Source organism: Onychomys torridus, chromosome 5 (assembly GCF_903995425.1).
Source record: "Onychomys torridus chromosome 5, mOncTor1.1, whole genome shotgun sequence".
NCBI classification, from domain to species: Eukaryota; Metazoa; Chordata; class Mammalia; order Rodentia; family Cricetidae; genus Onychomys; species Onychomys torridus.
Genome location: NC_050447.1, coordinates 122304186 through 122326278, shown reverse-complemented (window position 1 = coordinate 122326278; position 22093 = coordinate 122304186). Strand labels below are relative to the sequence as shown.

General features: G+C 43.5%; 1 protein-coding gene and 1 long non-coding RNA gene across 2 annotated transcripts in view; one reads left to right on the top strand and one right to left on the bottom strand.

Moving 5' to 3' along the window:
* The window catches only part of Fam120a (family with sequence similarity 120A), a 97918-nt gene that overhangs the window by 67563 nt on the left and 8262 nt on the right, over positions 1–22093 (top strand). The window contains exons 11-16 of the mRNA XM_036189005.1: positions 4779–5028; positions 9193–9307; positions 14448–14657; positions 16044–16227; positions 16681–16827; positions 21921–22062. Coding sequence (XP_036044898.1) covers positions 4779–5028; positions 9193–9307; positions 14448–14657; positions 16044–16227; positions 16681–16827; positions 21921–22062 — 1048 coding nt within the window. The remainder of the gene's footprint in view (positions 1–4778; positions 5029–9192; positions 9308–14447; positions 14658–16043; positions 16228–16680; positions 16828–21920; positions 22063–22093) is intronic.
* LOC118584743 lies at positions 6586–22057 on the bottom strand. Its single transcript, XR_004945049.1, has 3 exons — positions 21823–22057; positions 17649–17890; positions 6586–6813 (listed from the first exon to the last, which is right to left on the bottom strand). It is a non-coding gene; the product is annotated as an uncharacterized LOC118584743 (long non-coding RNA).

The following is a 22093-nucleotide window of genomic DNA, read 5'->3' as shown; positions in this document are numbered from 1 at the left end:
TGAGTTTGAGGCCAGCCTGGTCTACAGAGCTAGTCCAGGACAGGCTCCAAAGCTACAGAGACCCTGTCTCGAAAAACAAACAAAAAAAAAAGAAAAGAAAAGAAAAAGAAAGAAAGAAAACACTACCACCAGCAGCATCAATTCTTCCTTAAAATTTATTTATTTATTTATATTTGTTTGTTTGTTTGTTTGTTTATAATATATGCAGTATTCTGTCTACATGGCCAGAAGAGGGCACCAGAACTCATTACAGATGGTTGTGAGCCACCATGTGGTTGCTGGGAATTGAACTCAGAACCTCTGGAAGAATAGCCAGTGCTGTTAACCTCTGAGCCATCTCTCCAGCCCCAGCAGCATCAATTTTCATGGCAGTAATTCTTTCCCACCAAAGAACAGTCTCATTGGATTCCCAGCCCTCAACAGAGTCACTGTTGTCTTTATCATCCTTTGAACATTTTGAGCCTGGATCCTCTTACCTTGTTCAAAGTGTATGAGAACTTAGTGTGTGTGTGGCTGGCACAGTCTCCTAATGCCTACAAATAGTGTGTGCTTGAAAGTGTCTCTTTTACAGCCTATCTGTTGAGTTTTACCCAACTGAGTACTGACTACGCTGAGCATCAGATGGGGCTTCATTATCTGCAATCGCTAATTGATGGCTGTATGTTTAATGTCAGGTAGCTGCTGCCACTTCCCAGGGCTCTGAACAAGCCAGGAAAGTAAGCATTATGCTGCCATAAAGTGCCTAGCAAGGCTACTCAGGAGTGCTTATTTGCCACGATGAAGCCATGACTGGATTTCAGTCTTGTTGGCATGTCACTCTAACCTGTGGCCACTCATGAATGACCTGTTGTGTACATGATATTATTGATAAATGGAAGGCGAGCCATAAGCCACGAAAGTGTTCTATCTGTGAAGGCAGATCCTTGTAGGATGGTTCTTTCCATGTATGACCCGTGTGGGTAGACTCTAGATGGTGCAAAGTACCTCAGAATACACAGGGATAAGCTCCTGTCAGTGGTCACCATGGCAATACAAATTTGTCAAGATGGCCTTATTAGCAGAGAGAACTATCCAAAATGTATAAAGAAATCTTATGGCTTATTTAAAAATACTGTCACTAGATCAAGACCTATACCCATATACCCATTTGTAAATATAGTCCTGTGATTGAGGCATGTGGACATGTTCATAATTTATTCTTAGTCTTTGAGTGTTTTGCTTAAGGTTCATTTACCTAAAATTAATTTAAACTGGGATATCAGTCACTTTAAACATTTCAGCCTTGGCTTAGAGTGTGGCTGAGTGGAAGAACACTTGCCTAGCACCCGTGAGGGAGGCCCTGAGTTTAATCTCAGCACTGCAAAAGATGAGGATGAAAAGAGGGGGGAAAATCACACCAGCCTTTTCAAAGCCATTGCATTGTACTGGTGGTTCATTTCCTACTTCTCCCGTTTATGCCTCGACTCTGTAATTTTACTTTTAAGAAATCATCAGAAAGCAGCCAGTGAGATGGTCATAGGTAAGGAAGCCTTCTGACCTAAGTTTGATTCCTGGAGTCCACATAGTAGAAGGAGAACACACACACACACACACACACACACACACACACACACACACACACACACTTTTTAAAATTGAAAAACAAAGGAAATTCTCCAGGATGTAACCCAGTCGTAGTGTACTCATCATGTGTGGTGATGACCTAGTTCAACCCAGTGCCCCGCCCCCTCTTTAGTCTGTTATTTAAAATGAACTTACAGGGCTAAGGGTAGATCTAGGAGTAGTGGTGAGTGAATATGCTGAAAATACGTTGTATGGAGTTTTCAAAAGAATTAATAAAATGTTATGTTAAAATTTAATTTATTGTAATCAATATAAATATAATCATAAATTTAGCATATTGGAAGCTGTGATACACAGTTTTCCCTTCATGGTGAGAGTGCTAGGTGCTTTTTATGTTACTAATTAGTGTTTTGTTGCATGGCAGGGTTTCGGCCCTTTTCCTTAGCCCCTGGAAGCAGGCCAGGGCTGAGAAGATAAGGCACATGCACTACACTTATTGCCGAAACTGTCTCTTTTGTCCCACCCCTGCCTGGCATATGAAGTACCTACTAGCTGTGTTTAGAGATTGGCCAGCGATTGCGCAGCTCTTTGAGTAGTGATGTACTCAAAAGGTCTCCAAATACTGAACTGTTTAAAAACAGCCGAGCATCTGGGAAAAACAAAACAAATCCTGAGCCTTGCTGCCTTTTATGTGTTTCTTACACCTATTAGATGTGAACTGTGCTTATCATGAGCATTGTAGGTGGATGACCAAATGCTTAGTACTGTGTGAGAGGGCATAAGCCTCCTCACCCATCTCTTCTGCATCTGTGATCTTGCCTGGTACCCATGGGATCCCCAACATGTAGGGTCCATAATGTCCCATCAGATGAGGCAAAGCCCGGACACTGCTGGCCCTCTGAGCCCTAGGGCAGAAAGTTGTAAGGGTCCTGATACTGGAGGAACTGTCTCTATGGGCACTAGGCAGGCAGTGCCTAGAATGCGCACAAAACACCATCGAATAGAACAATTGCTTGTTACTAAGACATGTACATGCTGAGATCTGGTCCCCCAAAATAAATAAAACAGAACGCGTGCTAAAAAAAATTATTTAAGATGCCTAAAAACAGGTGAGGAAAGGGGAAGAAATACGGCAAAGAGATGAATTAGAATGCCTCTTAAGAAAACCCCGAAGGACTCTAAACACAGGAAGTCTGTCTGTTATGATCCACTAAAATGCATGCTGTGAGCAGAATGTGTGTGTGTGTGTGTGTGTGTGTGTGTGTGTGTGTGTGTGTGTCTAGGGGGTAGGGAGAGGAGGGTGGGGTGGGGTGGAAGAGAGAGTGCGCATGAACGAACAAATGAACACTGTCAGAGATGTGGGAATCTGGTCAAACTCAGTTTGTAGGGTCCTGGCCTGCCTTTTTCTCTCAGTACTAGGTGTCCTTTGTGGTGGACACAGGAGGGAAGAGGCAGGAAGATGAATGGGCTTCCAAGATGGCTGCTTGTGGGTGGTGGTGGTGGTGGTGGTGGTGATAGTGATATATGTTCTGATGCTGGCACAGCTGGAGAAGCTTTTGGGATCTGAGCTGTGATGGAGATCAGTAGGAACCAGGTGGGATGTGGTGATTTCTTAGATTGTGCGTCCACGGACAGGCCCTGCTTGCTGATGCAGATTTACTGATATTCAATAAAAACAAGTATAGATTGGTATATATATTGGTATATATATATATATGAGTGTCTGTTCTGAGTTGATAAACTGTCAAGTAAGCATTTTAAGTTGTCTCAGCTATCTGTCTAACACTGTTCAATAGTAGATGTCCTCAAGCGTGTTAATACTTATATTTCCATCTAAGATATATTTACATCTAAGAAATGTAAATGAAAGGAATTTGCCTCATGTCAGCAGTACTTCTTGTAAAAGGGACATTTCAATGACTGTCTGCACTTGTATCCCTGCTTGACTTGCTGGCCTACATGCCACAGGGGCACTGCCTGGAGCTGTCCTGGAAGGTGTGCCTGTGACCCTATTATTTTATGGGTTGGGATTGAAATGTGCTCAAACATATTTTCCTGTTACTGATACATTGTACCTCCTGGTACCTAATTCCTAGCAGTTTTTATTGTATTTGAAGAGGTTATCATATCACCTGACTATATTTAGACTCAAAGTGGAACTGGAGGTCAGCCAGTTACTTGGGTGATTCTCCCACAATTTTGGAGTCTTCTGAATCTCCACAGCCCTAGGTATTTCATTAGAGAAATGAATTTAGGGTTATTTGGTAGGATATCCTTAGCCCTGTCATGGTTGTCAAGCCAGGTGGAGCCTTGCATACAGACCCTGCTCTGTTTCTGGAGTCCACTGCTTGTTGCTTGTGAAATACACATTCAGATCTCATCATCAGGTTGTTATCTCAGTGGGACTGAGGAATTTCAGCTTGCAGATTGCAGGTTGGATTGTCTTTGGACTGCCCCTCTTGTAGCTATCCCTTGGTGTTGTCTTTGAAGACTGTGGGACTATGTCATGTTTCTGTGTTTGTAAGAATTGACTCCAGCAGTGATGAAACCCTGGATGTGAGGTCATTGTCTGTTACGTGTATTTAGAACAATTTGCCTCTTTCACAATGAAGTTTTGGAGAACTTTGCACAGTCTTAAGTCCTGCTGAAGATAATTGCTGTGTTCTGCCACCATCTGGGATTCGGAAGTTGGAGTGTTCCTTCCCCATGGTCATACTGGCCACCGTGTAGTGCTTACTGTTCAGATAGAAATCTTTGAGTAAAGTTGTTGCAAAATGTAAATGGCTTCTCAGATCTGACTTGTGCAAGTATTTATAGAGAAAAAGAGAGTGCCTAATTTGGGTAGATATATTGGATTGCCAGAGAATCCCATATTTTTGTGTATTCTATCCATTGTTAGCACTAAAATTCTTAATAGATTTAAAGTAGCGACAAATCTAACATCTGTGGTGTACACATTCAGCAAGTGGGGAAATCAAGTCTTGATCTGTCTGAGAATTTGTGTGTGGCCTGACTGAAGATCTAAGTGAGCTGTTAATCACAGTATAGAGGGTCAGAGAGACCCTACGCTTAGAAGCTTGCTAAAGAAAGAAGGCCTCATTCTCTGTGAGGGAGGCCCCAGTCCTGAGGCCTAGTGCTAGAGCAGGTTGTTTTGGTGCAGGCTAGAGGGCCAGTGAGCAAGCTGCAATGAGCCTCTTTGTGTTTTTCCTCTGCAGTCTCGCCAGTGATCATTAAGGAATGGGCAGCTTACAAGGGGAAGTCTCCTCAGACCCCGGAACTAGTGGAAGCATTGGCCTTCCGGGAGTGGACCTGCCCTAACCTGAAGAGGCTTTGGCTGGGCAAGGCGGTGGAGGACAAGAACCGCCGGATGAGGGCCTTCCTGGCCTGCATGAGGTCCGATACCCCAGCCATGCTCAACCCCGCCAATGTGCCCACTCACCTCATGGTGCTCTGCTGCGTCTTACGGTGCGTGACTGTCCATGGGACTAAGGGCTGCTACAAAGCAGGGGCACAGTCACGATGTTCAAAGTCTTCTAGAAAAATGACAAGCTTCCTATGTAGGAATTGTGCTGTCTGTTAAGATTTGTCTTAGATCTGTGTTTGTATGTATAGTCTAGGGATGTAGGTCACATAAATGCAACAAATATTTATACTATAGAGTTCATTTAATAGAATGGGTATATTTGGAAAATACATAGCTTGTAAATCTTGTCATTGTGTGAATGTATGTGTGCTTGTGTATATGCACAACCTCTACATTGTGTACGCATACACACACACAGAAAATAAAATATGTGCACTCTGTGATCATGAGCAAAAGTGGATTTGGTTATTGTTCTAGTTATTTCTATGTTGCTATGGTAAACACCAAGACTTAAAGCAGCAATTTTGGGAGGAAGGTTTTTCTGGTTTATAGTTTATAGTCATCAAGGGAAACTACAGCAGACTTGAGGCAGGAACTGAAGCAGAGATCATTAAAGGAGCTCGGCCTACGGGCTTGCTCAGCTACATTTCTTAAACAGCCTAGACTCACTTCTTCAGGGATGGTACCACCCAGTGTCCTGGGACCTACATTAATTAGCAATCAAGAACTCCATCCCTCACCCCCAAACACACACATCCTCACAGGCCAATCTGATGGGTGCTATTCCTCAGTTGAAATTCTCTCTTCCAGGTATGTCTAGGTTTGTGTCAAGTACAGTCAGTTTATAGTCTTTGTTCCCAGTGTGAAATGATATGTAACATATGACTTATCCACTGTCAACACTTGTCTTAGGTAGCACACCGGACCCCATGTGATAAATAATCTGTGGTCACTTCTGGGCAGCACACAGCCACATTTGTTGGTTATAGATGAGGAGTGACATTCACATTTTGTCTGCCTAATGGACAACTTCATGCTTCCTGGACTGATGATAGTTTTGTGTCTTGACTGTTTATTCTCTTTGGCCCCCTAAGGAAGAGTGGGCCATGGGCATGGTAAGGTGGAGGAACACAAGTATCTCTCTGGCGTCTGCCTTCCCATGTAGATCATCATATGTCCCTGACACCTCCATGTACTTTGGCAGAGAACCACAGAGATGGTGTGTGGCATTCTCCCATTCTCCAGAGACAGCTTTTGCTAGTGTTCTCAGTCTCCATCCCCGGGAAAGGTCACATTGAGTATTACCGTGTTGTGAATGCCATAGTAGGACAGCAGGTAGGATAGATAGGGAGCATTGTTGGTACAGTCACTAGAATCCAGGAACCAGAGATAAGGAAACAAGGAGTGTGAGCAGAAGTTGATGTTGTGTGGAGAAGACTGGAAGGTTGTTGTCATGCTACACACAAACTAAATCCAAGAAGAGCTTCTTCGAAAGTGAAGAGACAAGACCTCAGACAAATAGATACAGGCTGGGCTTACGTTAAGTGTTCATAAGTCTGTGAAATAACGAGGAGGCTGCATGTGTTGATGTACAGTTGTAACCCCAGCACCAGGAGAGGCTGGAGGAAGAGGGTGAGCAGTTCAAGGCCACCCTGGTCTACAAAGTAAGATCTTAGTTCAAAACAAAACAGCCAACCACATATACATAAGTATTTTTCAAGAAGGAAGGGGCCAAGGTCTTCAGCTATCTGGTTGTGTTTGGAGATGCTTCAGACTGTGCCAGGTGTGTTCTCAGGATGATATCAAACCACCTTTTCCCCAATTTCCATGTAGAGGGCAGAGAAGTCTTTGAAGGCGCGGGAACAGTCTAGACTGCCTCTTAGTCTCTGTGGTAGAACAGAGAAGGGGACAGTGTAAACAGCTCTTTCAAGTCCATTGCTACAAACTCACCAATATATTTCTGTTTGTTGTTTGTTTTTTGAGACAGGGGTCTCAGTATATAACTCTGGCTGGCATATAACTTGCTGTGTAGTCCTGGCTGGCTGGAACTCATGGACATAGACCCTCCTGCCTCTACCTTTTATACTCTGCCCAATTAATTGCATGGAAAAAACACCCAAAATTTCTTAGATAAATTGGTAATGCAATTAGTATTTGAAAACATTCTAAACGTGCAGATAAGAAACACTGAATAAATGAGATTCCCCCAGAGTGAGTTGCTGTTTCTGTTATCTGTGGGCTCTGATCCTTGCTCTCTTTCATGAACATGTTTTCTTCATCTGTCTCTATCTGAGAAAAGCTATAGGTAACCAAATAGAAGGGCAAGGTCAGGAAATGCACACTTTGACCAACAGGGACATGGATTCCTCCAGCTATGCTGAGTTCTGAGTCTCCTTCCAGAAAAACAGAAAACAATTGGGAACTATGACTGCCATCTTTCTCTGATCCAAAAATTTAAAAGGAACCTAGAGAGAGACAGGGTAGAATGTGAGAAGTTAGTGCTCACGGGTCAGAGTTTGCATCAAAGAGATGAAAAGTTGAAGGGAAGTGAGGCTGTAGGACACTGGAAATGTGCCAATGCCATTGGAGCCTGCAGGTGCAGAAGTGGACAGACACAGTATGGGGAAGTTTATGGTATATGTATAGTGCTACAAATAAATATAGTTATTAATGAAGAAGCACTAGTATATAAATGATAACATGAAAAAAGAGAAACAAAAACCATGGTTATTTAAGGAAAAGAATATTGTATATTGTAGATATGTAGATATTGATCATAATAGCTACAACAATATTTTTATTAGTCAATAGTTGGGGTTTCTGTCACATTTACTTGTTTTTTCCCATCAAGCTTATTGAACCTCAATGGGACCATTGTGTATGACTTCTGGCACTTAAGTTGCAAAAATATGTAATATTTATCTACTTATTTATTTCAGACAGGATCTCACTATAACTGGCTGGCTTGGAACTCCTCATGTAGACCAGGCTAGGCTCAACTCGCATAGATCCACCTGCCTCTGCCTCAGTGCTGGGATTAAAGGAGTGCACCACCATTTCCAGCCTAAGGATATAAGTTTTGTTAGTGCAAATATTGATAGTTGAATTCACTTTTATTTAAGTGCAGTAGGAATATTTAGTATGCTTCACAAGCAAATGTAATTGCCCATCTATTTATGCTACATAATTGTACCATGAAGTGTATGTCTCTCTGTCTCTCAGTTTCCTCATCTTTGATACAGGAGACTTATTTCTGCTTCAGAATTGCTAGTACAAATAGATAAGTTCCTGTCTGTAAAATATAGAGACCAATGTCTGCCTCTTAGTGAGCATGTGAAATTCCACTTTGCTTATCAATCTCATTAGAACCTACCCATGCCTTCTCTTAGTGTACATTCCCACGGGTGAATGCTAGCTCTGGTCCTGGTTTTGTTAACTTGGTTTTAAGCCTTGGAAAGCCTACTCAGCAGGCTAAAATGGAAAGAGTATTGTTTTGCATGCCATGACTCTCCATACTCCTTTTGAGTTGTTCTCCAGTGCTCACAGAGCAGTCTGTCTTCAGGAGTTTTTTGTTTGTTTTTGTTTAAAATGGTAGCTAGCAACCTGATCTGGTGCTCCTTAACGTTTGTTGGGTACAAAAAATCAGTACTAGTGGGCTTGAGGGTTTATGACTATTGCAGTTAGCCATCCGCATTCCCACACTAGAAGACTTGGGGTTGTATTCTGTAGTGATGCAGGCTGTTGGCTGCTTGACAGATCTATCCTAGTGGAAGTTGATTCCCTTCAACCATCCACACCAGGATGTTCCAAATGTGAAGGTGCTCTCATGCATTGAGTAAACTCCTCCTCATGGACACTTTGTGCACCATTCCCATGTTCAGCTTCTGCTGGGGAGCCCTCAATTCAAATGAGACAGATCTCACTCTAGCCCTGACTGGCCTAGAACTCTCTGTGTAGACCAGGCTGGCCTTGAACTCACAGAGAACCACCTGCCCCTGCCTCCTAAATACTGAGAATAAAGCATATGCCACCAGAGCAAAGCACCTTGTTTTAATGACTCTACACCAATACAACATTCTTGCATGCTGAATGTTGATCAAGTACGCCCTTTACAGCTGGCATTCGCTCATAGAAACAGAATGGCTGAAAGAGAATACAAAGGCAATTTCCTGACTTGCACCATTCCAGATTTACTGAGAACCTCAGTTTTTCCAAACCCTGGCTAACAGCTCCAGTCACTCCACTCTCTTTTTATTCCTCACCAGGTATATGGTGCAGTGGCCCGGAGCTCGTATTCTGCGGCGTCAGGAGCTGGATGCCTTCCTGGCTCAGGCATTGTCCCCCAAACTCTATGAGCCGGACCAGCTGCAGGAACTCAAGGTACCAATCAGCCTTGTTTCCTTGTCCTGGGAAGTCTTGCTTTGGATTTTGGTATAACTTTGCTAACCCTCACCAGACAGTTGTTTGGGCACCAAACTAATGATACTAATGTCCCATGTGTCAAAGCCTTCAAGGCAAAGGGGATATTCCTATCTAGGTATGGCTGTGCCATCAGGGTTTGTAAGCAAGAAAACAGTCAATTCCATGTTTATCAGATTTTATGTGTTTATCAATGGATGTTTATTCTTGTTTTTCACATCAGGAAATAAACTTCTCTTTTTTTATTTTACCAGGGGATTCGATCTTAGGAATTTTCTAACATCTAGCCAGGATTCTTTTTCTTATTTCATTCCATCGTTCCTAGCTGCAACTTTAGTTTTCTCTACAGCATATTCTTTGCCCTTCTAGTGTTGCACAGTCCCTTTTAAAAGAACCACTTGAAGAACGGTGTTAGACCATCATCCCGCCACCCCTTTCCACGAGCCTTTAATGTCACGCTCCTTTTGATTTTGCCTGCGGCACTCCTTTGTTCTTTGTGTTGGCGGTGTCCATCTCCTCCTAAGTTGGCCCTGGTGTGTAGAGCCATCGTCTTCACTGCACTCATTAGTTGCTGTGTTCATGATTATGATTGCTTTCCTGTTTCTGTATTGAATGTTAGAAAGTTAAAGACCTCAAGGTTAGCTCAACTCAGAGCTCTGCCTTTTCTTTTTAAAGTTAGGGTTTTGTTTTTCTTTGTCAACAGTTATTTAATTTTTTTTTATCAGATTTGATTTAAAATCAGCTAATCTCTATTGATAAAATTACCTTCACCTTTAGATCTTTTTGCTGTTCTTTATGAACGCATCTTATGGCAAAGATTTTAGGCTAGCTCTGTATTTTTTATTTTTTTAGTATTTGACAGGTAGTTCTCAAAAATGTCTGGATTTTCCCTAAATTACTATGTTAAATTGCATATTTTGGTGCTAACTGGAATTTCCTTGAGGCTTCCGATGACTTTGAATCAAGCTAAGTACAAAAACCAAAGCTCGGCAGACTCGCCCTCCAACTGTGTCTTTACTTTGTGGATCAAGCTTTTCTGTTTGTTGGGCAGAAATTGTTGCTGTCTTTAACCCTTTTGTTTTCGGTGTCAGGCAGTGTGGCGGACCCAGTCAGGTCCTCCCGCGTGTTCCCTGGGTGCCCCGTCACCACCGTCCTCTCCTCGCCGCAGGCTGTGCTTCAGGGGGTGACATCACTGCCCTAGAGTGTGGTGCCACCCTCTACTCTCCTCCTGTTTCTCTTGTGTAGATTATTCCTTCAGTATTGACATCCCAGTTCTGAAAATCAGACCGCCAGGGACCAGGTATGCCCACCAAGCCTTATTCACCATCAAGTTGCTTTAACCAAAGTCCATCTTCTCTCCCATGTCCTTTTCATTTTCGGATCCACATGCAGGATGTACCTTTTGAAAACTTTCATTTTGGTTCTTTTGAGGCCTTAGTGCTTTCATGGTTTTCTCCTGATTCTTCATCCAAGGCGAGACATTTCTAAAGATGTATCAGTGAGATACATTCCACGAACAGGGGCCTTCTGTCTGATGCATCACAGCCTGGGTCTTCTTGTGTGGAAGTTGGTGGTCCTGTTTGCACAAGCACAGCCCACACTATTCATTGTCGAGATTACTACACATTTCCAAAGAGCTGTGAGGGGAAAATAGCATGTGATGGAGAGGAAGGCAGCTTGTTTTTGTTTTTTGTTTTTTAAAGATTAAGCATCCTCTCAGCTATTGCGTTGAGAATTGATGGGAATGTTCTTATTTCAGGCTACCCAGAATTCCTGTGTACAGTTCAGCATTCCAGAATTCAGTGGTAGAAAATTAAATTTTAAAACTGCTTTTTCATTTAATCATTAAAGTTTTTGACATGTCAAAAGCAACAACGGGGCTCTCTGTACGACGCCTCTTCACTGTTGAAGACACAGTCACCTCTTGACTGTGGATGTTGCTGTGCTGGGACTGTCCCCCATTTGTGGATTGCTTAGACCTGTCACTCTTGTCCCTGTCAGCGTCCAACACATGCTTTGCCATCAGAGCAGGAGAAGAGGAAGGCAGATCCTACTTCTGCCAGTTTGGACTCTTGCTACTAGCTTTTCTGAGAGGGTTAGTGGGAAAAGACACTGCCCCATTAGCTAAAATTAGTTTTTAAGAATTCATCTCATCCATGCTTTCTCTGTCCACCATGTCCATGAATAATTGAGCATGTTCTGTGTGGTTCCCTGAGTACCTGTGGCAGTGATTGATGATCCTCATTTTCTTCCCTGTTATATTTTCTGAGCCATTCTCCTAGGTTTTGAGCATGAGTGCAATTGTTAAGGTAAAATTAGCGCTGAACCTGGGATTCAAAGTGGGCGGGTGAAGGACGAGGAGAAGGACTTTTACCGTTGTTATATTTGCCCAGTTTCTTCTCCCTTGTTCTTGACATCCTATAATTCTTTTAACAGTTTCACATGCCAAGTGCAGAATATAAAAGATGGAAAATGAAGAGCTTTAAAGACAGTATTAGGGGCGTGCAACATGTCTGTGATACCTGTAAGAATTGTTTTGCATATAGGTAAATATGACATAGAGTAAGAGTCTGTAAGTAGACGTCAAAGCCACCTCACTAGGATTGCTTCTGGAACTAATCGGGCAGAGAATAAATTCTGCAGCTGTATTTCTTGTGAAGCCAGAATTTTTCTGTCTGTTTCTCTAGTTGAGGAACTTTGGATAATGATGAATATTTTATGTCCATTGGCATAAGACAATAAGTACAGATATCTGTACAGTTCAGGGTTCTAGTTAGCGTTTAAGGGAACTGGAGAGATGGCTTAGCAGTTAAGAGCACTTGCTGCTCTTCCAGAGGACCTGGGTTTAATTTCTAACACCCGCATGGCAGTTTACAACTGTCTGTAACTTCAGTTCTTGGTAACTTAACACCCTCTTCTGGCCTCTGTAGGTACTGGGCACTTACGTAGTGTACATAACACAAAAATAACTATTTTTAAAAATTAACATTGAAGGAAATAAAACACTGCAGTATGAATTTTAGGAAGCTTTAGGGCAGGCATTTTGGCACATGCTTAGGAGCCAGAGATAGGAGAACCAAGAGTTTGAGGCCATCCTGGGGTATATACTAAGCTGCTGTCTCTAAAACAATAAAAACATTTTGAAGGAAGTCAAATATACACAGTAATGGAAATCTTATTCACATAATTATATAGCTTTTATTTTAAGAACTTTTAAGTTAACAATAGTTGTCATTACTAAAATTAATGATTATCTTAAAAATATATTTTTTATCTTCATTGCTGAGGATTGAACCTGGGGTTTCATGGATGCTAAGCAAGTTCTATGCCACTGAGCTCCATCCTCGGACCTAACATCATTTTTTAAATCCACAGGAGCAGTCCCTCAGTGGCCAGTGTAACTCATATATGAGTGAACACACACAAGGGCTTGCTCCATTCCTCTGAACAAATTCAGAAATAAGTAATTCTAACAAAGGTGATTCTGTGTTGTATACCTCTGCTATACTCTGTTAAACTCCACTTACTGTGATATGGCTAGGATCTTAATCAGTGGGACTTTGTATCTTGAGATGACCAGTAGAAACCCATAACCTCAAGAGTTGCCTGCAGGCTGCCACATTTGTGTTCACAGACAGGCAGTATGGTATTTCATGAGGACATTTTCATAGAGGTAGAAACCTTTAAGAGTACCACCATATCTCTCCCTAAACCTTGATCCTGATTTTCCATCCTCTGGTGTAGGACCCAGAGCACATGGGTTGGAAGCAGTGGTCCAGATGAGGGATTTATAGTCACTGTCCCCATGGGGGAGGGGCGGGTAGTGGTCACCTGTGTGCTGGGTGGCTCTGCTTGTTTACAGCCCACCTTTGCTTGGCTGCTCTCCAGCAGGCCAGCTCAGTCTGGTGAGGATTCTCCTTCCTTTCTGTAGCTCACAGATGGAATCTCAGTAAAGCATATGCATTCAATTTTTTCAGACTGACCCTGTCTTTCTCTTCATTGCACATAAATATGAAAATGCATTTAATTCTACCACCCCAGTACCTCATGCTTCTCACAAGTATATGACTAGTGACACACACTAGGATCCAGAGCTATAGATAAATAGTGTTTGTAAATTCACTGACTCCTCTAGGCCTTGCAAGTTTAATTGTATTGACTTAGTAACTTTAGAAAAGATTGGCACGAATGTTAGCTGATGATGGGAAATATTGTTACAAACAGTGAGAAATAAATAGCAGATAACCATAAGTTCATTAGCATTTGGCACTGAAATTTCTTTTTTGTTTCATATAATACCATTTTCCAAAAGTCATTTTCCCTGCTACAGTGCAGCCTTACCTGGATGCATACCCCTCAAAAGATTTCATTCTTGAAAAACTATTGAGGTGAAAAGAAAGAAACCAGAGCAGAATTAAACCTTTGTCTTAGTCCATAAACTAGGCCCTTCCTTTGCACAAAGATGATCAAGAGTCCATATGTCAAGTGCCTTACCCTGCCCGTTGTCTGAGAGAAGAGTCAGCCTAGGAAGACACAGGTTTTGGGAATACCAGTAAAGCACAGTTCAAGTACAGTGTTTCTCTCTTTGCATTCTTTTGTTTATGAGCTAAAACATGCTGACAGTTTAATTAAGCTTCTTTGAAACGACATATAAAGCAACAAACATATAGTGCAAATTTATTTCAAAATGAAATTATGCCAAGTAATTTCTTAATACAGCTACTTGAAAAATGCAGGATCTTTAAACATTCCTTTTGGACGCCCTTCTGTGATCCCAGGGCTGGTGTTCAGATCTAGGCTTTCCCGAAGGAATTGTGGGGCTCTGAGCCCTGTCAGTCCCTTTGTCACGTCCAGTCTCAGCACCATAGGATCTATACTGAGTAGTCATTTACAGATGTCAGACCATCAGTATGTTCATAAAACCTGCTCCTAACTTTTGTAGTAACAAAACCGTTGTTTGCTTTGAGTAAGACCGGGTCTGGGTAAAGCCAAGGTGGTATTCTTGTTGAGGATTGTGCTCTATTAACTTTGGGGAGTTTTAGTGGGAAAGTGTGATACTGTAGTACCCTTACTTTATATAAATTACTCTTTCAATTTAAAGATTGAAAACCTAGATCCCCGAGGAATTCAGCTGTCAGCTCTCTTCATGAGTGGAGTAGACATGGCACTGTTTGCCAATGATGCGTGTGGGCAACCCATCCCCTGGGAACACTGTTGTCCTTGGATGTATTTTGATGGGAAGCTCTTCCAGTCCAAACTTCTCAAAGCCAGCCGGGAAAAGACCCCACTCATCGACCTCTGTGATGGTCAGGTATGTTGGGGACAGGGTGGCCATCTTGAACTATAGTGGAATGCAGTGTACAAGGTAAATCTGCTATCTTAGTCAGGATTACCATTGCTGTAATGAAATACCATGACCAGAGTGACTTGGGGTGAAAGGGTTTATTTTTATTAGACTGCCATGTCACCATGTATTCCCCCCCCCCCCCCCCACACACACACGGTTTCTCTGTAGCTTTGGAGCCTGTCCTGGACTAGCTCTGTAGACCAGGCTGGCCTCGAACTCACAGAGATCCAGAGATCAGCCTGCCTCTGCCTCTCGAGTGCTGGGATTACAGGTGTGCACCACCACTGCCTGGCTCACCATGTCACTGAAAGAAGTCAGGACAAGAACTCAAACAGGGTAGGAACTTGGAGACTGGAGCTGATGCAGAGACCATGGAGGAGTGCTGCTTACTGGCTTGCTCCCTCTAGTTTGCTCAGCCTGCTTTCTTATAGAACCCAGGACCACCAGCCCAGGGATGGCCCCACCCACAATAGACTGGGCCCTCTCTCCTCAGCTGCTAATTAAGAAATTGCCCTACAGGCTTGCCTGCAACCTGATCTTATGGAGGCATTTTCTTAATTGAGGTTCCCTCCTCTCAGCTGACTTTAGCCTTTGTCGTGTTGACATAAAACTATCCACTACATCTGCTATCTTCTACTACCCTGAGTGTCCCCAATGGATCATTCTCAACAGATCATTGATTCTCATTACTTAAGAGGTAATATAGTTGTTTGATTGTGATCGTGGAGCTCATGGCCAACAGGATAAGCTTGTGGCACATCATAGCCTGGTATCCTTTTTCAAGCCCTGAAGAACACTTCAGTACTGTGGGACTATCTGAACCAGTGCAACCACCAAAGGGGGCAAAAATGCAGAACTAGGGCAACAGGGAGCCCCATTTTCAGTATGAGTTGCACTAAATAGCAGTGTTGTCCCAATGGAGCTCAGCGAGGGTCAGTTTGTCATGTCCTCCATCCTGCATATGTAGGTCTTAGAGTGGCCAGGGAAGCACCTGACTGTTGATTTCAGTGTTAAGAATAAGCATCAGGAGTAGGTAAGGGGCTGGAGAGACGGCTCAGCAGTTAAGAGCAGGTGTTGTTCTTGCAGAGGACCCAGGTTCAGTTCCCAGCACCCACATAAGACAACTCACAACCACTAGCACCAGCGGGGCTCTGACCACTTCAGAGACACTTCACACACATGCACGTACCCACACAGAGACAGATCATTAAAAATAAATATTAAAAATAAAAGCTAATTAGGAGAACATGCAGATGTGGACTTTGAACAGTAGTGGCTCTGTACTGTTAGTGACTGCTTAGATGTATTAAAATGTGGATGATGTTTTTACCTACCTGTCTTGACTTCCAGGCTGAGCAGGCTGCCAAGGTGGAAAAGATGCGCCAGAGCATCCTGGAGGGGCTCAACTTCTCCCGGCAGAACCACCCACTCCCCTTCCCACCACCTCCTGCTCTGCCCTTCTATCCAGCATCTGTGTACCCTCGGCACTTTGGGCCAGTCCCGCCCTCACAGGGCAGGGGTAGGGGCTTTGCAGGTGAGTCATATTTTGGAAATCTGTTAAGTGGGGACAGAGCGTCTAGTCCTTCTAGTGGCACCATAGCTTGCCATGTGGAGGGAGACCTATAATAGTGGATTTTAGGAATCCATCTTATGGTGGTAATTTTTCCAAGTAGGGATAAGAGAGTAGGATCCTGAAGAAGATGGTGAGAAAGAAAAAGGGAGTCACCTTGATTCTGTCATTAAATCCCTCTGGTCAGAGAGAGCTCTTTTCTGGAACTACATCTCCAGGGTCTTTAGGAGCCCCCAGCCAGTGCCCTGTTGAATGACTGCTGAAGGAGGTTGGCCTTTAGTAATGGCCTCTGGCTAGGATGGAGTGGGATATTGAGAGAGCACAAGGGCCATAAGTGGGAAGAGATATGGACTTTTGTGCATGGGAGGTCCCCCTGAACCCCATTGCTCATGCTTTTTCTATTTCTCTCCACTCCAGGTCCCACAGGAGTCTGTGGCTTTGGAGGCCACTATGGGGAAACAGTCGCAACAGGCCCTTACCGTGCCTTCCGGGTGGCAGCAGCCTCGGGACACTGTGGAGCCTTCTCAGGCAGTGACAGCAACAGGACTAGCAAGTCCCAGGGCGGTAATTATTACCCCACACCTCTCCTGGACTCCTGCCTGCAAGCACTGCCTCTGCTCCAGCACTGACACCTTCCTTCCTTGGCTGTCCTCGCAAGCCGTCTCTAATGTAGTGCTTTTTCTCATGGGTCCCTGACTGACCCTCTGCCCTTAGGTCTGTGCAGTGATCCTGTTGTAGCCTGTCTGTGCTTCCAGGGCAGGCCACTAAGTGTCCACCTAGAAGAGAACTTGTCTGTGTACCTGTGTGACCTGGCCAACACATTGTGCTCAGGGGCCAGGCTGCCGGCTTGGCATAGTGGTGCTTGTCATGCAGCCATCCTTTGGTAAAGGTGCTTGTACTTGTGTAGAAGATGCCAGCAGATGCAGAATTCCTGGCACACAAAAGCTTCTGATTGTTTGTTGTACAGAAGTGTTTTTAAAGAAGATTCTAATCTAAAGTAGTTTATGTAATTTTCCTTACGTCTCTCCATTTGTGATGGTCTTGGTTTGGAAATAGTTTATTGCAATTCTGCTGTCACTTAAGCCGTCAAGTCATGGTGCAGGGTCGGTCTGATATATTCCAAGTTACTTTCAGGATAGGCGACCTTTTTGGATGGTAATGTTTGCCACCTCAGTTACCTGGGCACTTAGAGCAAGAGGCATGGTTTATGGAAAGATGTGGCTGAGGATTGGTTGTCTGCAGCCCCAGTGGGCCCTGACCTTCCTGTTGCTCAGTCTCTTGAGGGTTTCTCTGCCTCCTGGCTGCTCCTGTAATTCTTGACCCTGATGTGTTTGAGCTCCCTCTGGAGCTGACAGTGTGAGGAGGAGAAGGTACAAGGAGCTTACCTTGCCTCCTGGCTGTCCTGTTCACACTTATCCTGTGCAGTGTGCCCCTGAAGCATATCAGCTGTGGACCTGGAATTCAGGTGCGTGTAAGGTGTTCACAACAGAAAATCGATGTAAACCAGCTTAGTAAACTTCAGTCTTAGTAGATCGGTGGTAGTGATGCCTGTAATCCAGCCTTTAGACAGGGGCAGGCCCTAAATGGAGGTCTCCATCACACCCCTCCCCTCAGGGCTCAGGGAAGCCTGCAGAAGAGGAGGCAGAGAGAGTGTGAGAGTCAGAGGGGATGGAGGACAGCAGGAGAACGAGGCCCTCTAAATCAGCAGGAGCAAAGCACAAATGCACTCACAGAGGCTGAGGCAGCATGCACAGGGTCTGTACAGGTCTGCACCAGGTCCTTTGAGTATATAGTATGGCTTCTGATTTATTGTTTTTATGGGATTCTTGAATGTGTGAACGAGTGGATCTCTGTGTCTTGAGCCTTCTCTTTGGCTCATTTCCTTTTGTTTGTTTTGTCCAATTCCAGTGTGTCAGTTTTTGTTTTATTTTATTGTATTTTATTATTATCCCTTACAAGCCTGTATGTTTTCTAATAGGAGACAGAAAGGGAGTATGGATCCAGATGGGAGGGGAGGTGGGGAGGAACTGGGAGGAGTAGAGGGAGGGGAAATTGTAATCAGGATATATTATGTGAGACCAAAAAAAAAAAAAAAATCTATTTTTAGTAAAAGGAAAAAAATAAAGTAAAATAAAAAGATGATAGGCCAGGAAATTTTCCACAAGTTCAAGGCTAGTCTGGTGTACATAGCAAGTCTTGGGTCAGCCAATACTACATGGTGAGATTGTGTTTCAAAAAAACATTATTTACCTTAATTACCTGGTAAAATAATATTATTGGCATAAAATAAGCTCTTATTAAAACATTTTGTCTGGCTGGGTATGGTGGCACACTCCTTTAATCCCAGCACACTGGAGGCAGAGACAGATTTGAGCCCAGCCTGGTCTACATAGCAAGCTGCAGGCCAGCTAGGACCCTGTCTCAAGAGAACAAACCCATCATGTGGCTACAGGAAACATAGGCTCCTCCTAAAAAGGGGGATAAGTTGGTAGGCAGACCTATTTCCAGCGCCTCCTCAGCTTCGTGAGTCAGTCCTAGGCACACTCTTGACACCAGGATGGCAGGGAACCTGTGATAAGTTCAGGAGTAAGGTGTTCAGGCTCATTTGTTTGAACATTTTTCCTGTCCTTAACAGTTGAAGAAATGGCTAGGTCAGAAAACTAGAATATTAACGCTATCAGAAATGAATAGAAGAAGTTGGTGAATACAGTGTGTATTTAAGTTTGTGCTAAGGACATCTAATTTAACAGTATGGTAACTATGGAGTGCGTGTAGTCCACCCATAATTCCTCCCAACACACAGAGCAAGAGGGTCAAGAGTTGATGGCAGGCCTGGATTGCACAGTGAGACCCTGTTTCATTGCGTGGGCATATAGTTCAGAGGTAGAGCACTTGCCCAATGTGTGCCCAGCTCTGGGTTCAATTCCTAGGACTGTGAAAGTGAGAGAGGAAGGGCTGCATCTAGATTTATTAATTTCTCTAATGTTTGGGTAATGATATAAATCTGGAAGTGTTTATCTGGAGAAAGTCATACTGAGGTTGCACAAGTCCATCTGTCTTATATAATATTAGAGGGACCAGCCCTAATATTATACATCCCAGGGGTTCAGGAGAGAGAACTACTACTATTATCAGGAAATAGAATCTCGGCACACCAAGCTCCATAGTCCACTTGCTTTAATTCTTCTGGCATAACAGCCTATATACACAGCTTCAGTTCTGTTCTCGTGCCTAGCTCCTTTCTTGCCTGATTTCTCTCCATACTTATCTATTGCTCCTTCTAAGTTCTATCTTAATTCTCTCGTCTTGATTCTGCCTCATCTAGGGCCTTTCCAGCTTGTTCTTACCCAGCTAGTGCTTCCCCATCTGGCTCTTCCTCATCTTCCATCTCATTCCTCTAGTACTCTCTTCTAGTCCTTCAATCTGGTTCTTCCCCATCTCAGTTTGTTCCTCTCAAGTTCTTACCCATCTAGTTCTTCCATTCTCTTTTCTCTTCTCCATCCCTCATGCCCTGGAAGTCCTGGTATATAAAGCCAGGCTTCCAGGGTAAGACGGAGGGATGATAAGAATTATATAGAGGGCTGGAGAGATAGCTCGGTGCTTAAGAGCAGTGGCTGCTCTTCCAGAGGACACGGGTTCAATTCCCAGCACCCAGATGGCAGCTGACAACTGTGTCTGTAACTCCAAGATCTGACACCTTCACAAAGACATACATGCAGGCAAAAGTACCAATGCAAATAAAATAAAAATAAATAAATTTTTAAAAAGTTTAAAAACAAACAAACAAAAAAGAATCATATTGAGAGGCAATAACTGTTAATTATTTGCAAACCCAAAGGGAAGTGACCAATGAATGGGGAAATGAATTAACTAAAGGCTAAATTTGGATAATATCTAAGAAGAGGGAATCTTATGTGTTCAACTATAGCCTTAACCGTGATTAGTAGAAATGTTAAGAATCTATAAGTTGCTAGGTCAATGGAAGAAAATAAAACTGTCTTCTTTTTTTCTGTGGCTCCTATCTTCTGTCCAAACTATCTGCCATTTTTCTGCAGGGTGGGGGAAAGTGTAGGCAACCTGTGTACAGCTAGATGCCTCAGGTGATAGTTAAAGGGAGATCTGGAACTAGAGGTAAGGTTTGGGAAATAAGGAAGTAAAGCTTCATTGGCACATCCATCAGGCCTTCTCAAACAGACAGCCTGGATGCTTAACTCTGTTCTTAGAGAGTACAGAGGTGTCTCTGATAAGGGACTTTCCTCCATCTGGGGATGGACCTGGCCGGATGCTGCCAATGATGATAATTACGGGGAGGCTTGAACTGGGGTTCAAGCTGAGCATAGCTGTCAGCGCAGAAGGTTATCTAAATATTCCTAGAAGTGACTAGGTAAGGAGTTAGAGGTCTATAAAGTTAGTAAGGCTGTAAGAAAGGAGGGTCTGAGCTAAATTGTGTAAAGCTATTACTTAACTTCCACCTGACCTAGGCGGTGTCTCCTTGCGGAATTTGTCTTGAATCAGGAGACTTTCATGTGAAATGTTATTACTGCCAGTCCCTTGCAAGTGGCTAAAGGAGATATCTGATTCCAGAGAAAGCCTTTCCTGAGGCTGTTGTCCAAATACCTGGAATGTGTATGTCCAGAGAGTGATCAGTCCACACTGTTAGCCATCTTAGGGAAAAGTCAATTGGGAAAACTATGAAGGCACACATGATTTTCATAACAGAAGACAGCTGATATCTAACAAGCTAAGTAACACCAAAAGCTCCTTGGAATTTGGCTTCCTCTAGAGGAAATCCTTGGTCTCTCCAGGTAGTGACTTTGCCATAACCAGCTGAGTTCTTATGATATGTTCCTGTGGCCTGTAGCACATCTGGTAGTGTAGAAGGAAAGCCAGCTGCACTCAGCTACACTTCAACTTTGAATTTCCCTAAATAAGAGTTCACTTTGGCAGTTGGAATCCAACCCACTTGCAGATCCATTTGTTTTTGTATTTTAAGCATTTCCTTATTGTGTGTATGTACATGCTACATACTTATGGAGGTCAGAGGAGAACTTGCAGAAATTGGTTCTCCTTCAAACCTGGAGCTCAGTGATAGAACACAGCTCATCCATCAGACTTAGGGGCGAGCACCATTACTGGATGGAAGAGCTGTCACATCAGTCCCCACCCCACCCCCTTTAAATTTATCCAGGCTCTCTCTACTCCTCTTGGGCCACAAATACCCAGTCCTCCCGCTTCAGTTTCCCAAGTGTTTGGATCACGGCTGTTACTACCATACTTAGCTCTGTTACGGATTTTTAGAGCTTGAAATCACATGGTGTAGGGCAAGCATGTCTTTAATCCCAGCACTTGGAAAGTAGAGGCAGGTGGATCTCTGTGAGTTTGAAGCTGGCCTGTGTTCCAACCTGAAGAGTTCCAAGACAGACAGGGCTACATAGAGAGACATCATCATCATCATCATCATCATCATCATCATCGTCGTCGTCATCAAGAAATTGCATGGTGTGCACAGAGAGCCTTCTGTAATAAAATCTTCACAAAGCAGAATAAATGGCATCTTACCAAATAGGAACCAGAACTGAGTGGGAATTGCTTCTCTTTGTTGATCCTAATGCCGTGGTTGTAAAGATCTGATCTTCTTGTTTCTTTTCTGTGTGCAGGAGTCCAACCTATTCCTTCTCAGGGAGGGAAGCTAGAAATAGCTGGCACTGTGGTCGGCCACTGGGCTGGAAGCAGGCGGGGCCGTGGGAGCCGAGGGCCCTTCCCTTTGCAGGTGGTGTCTGTGGGAGGACCAACAAGAGGGTAAGCTCTGGACCTGGATGGTGGGTGCTTT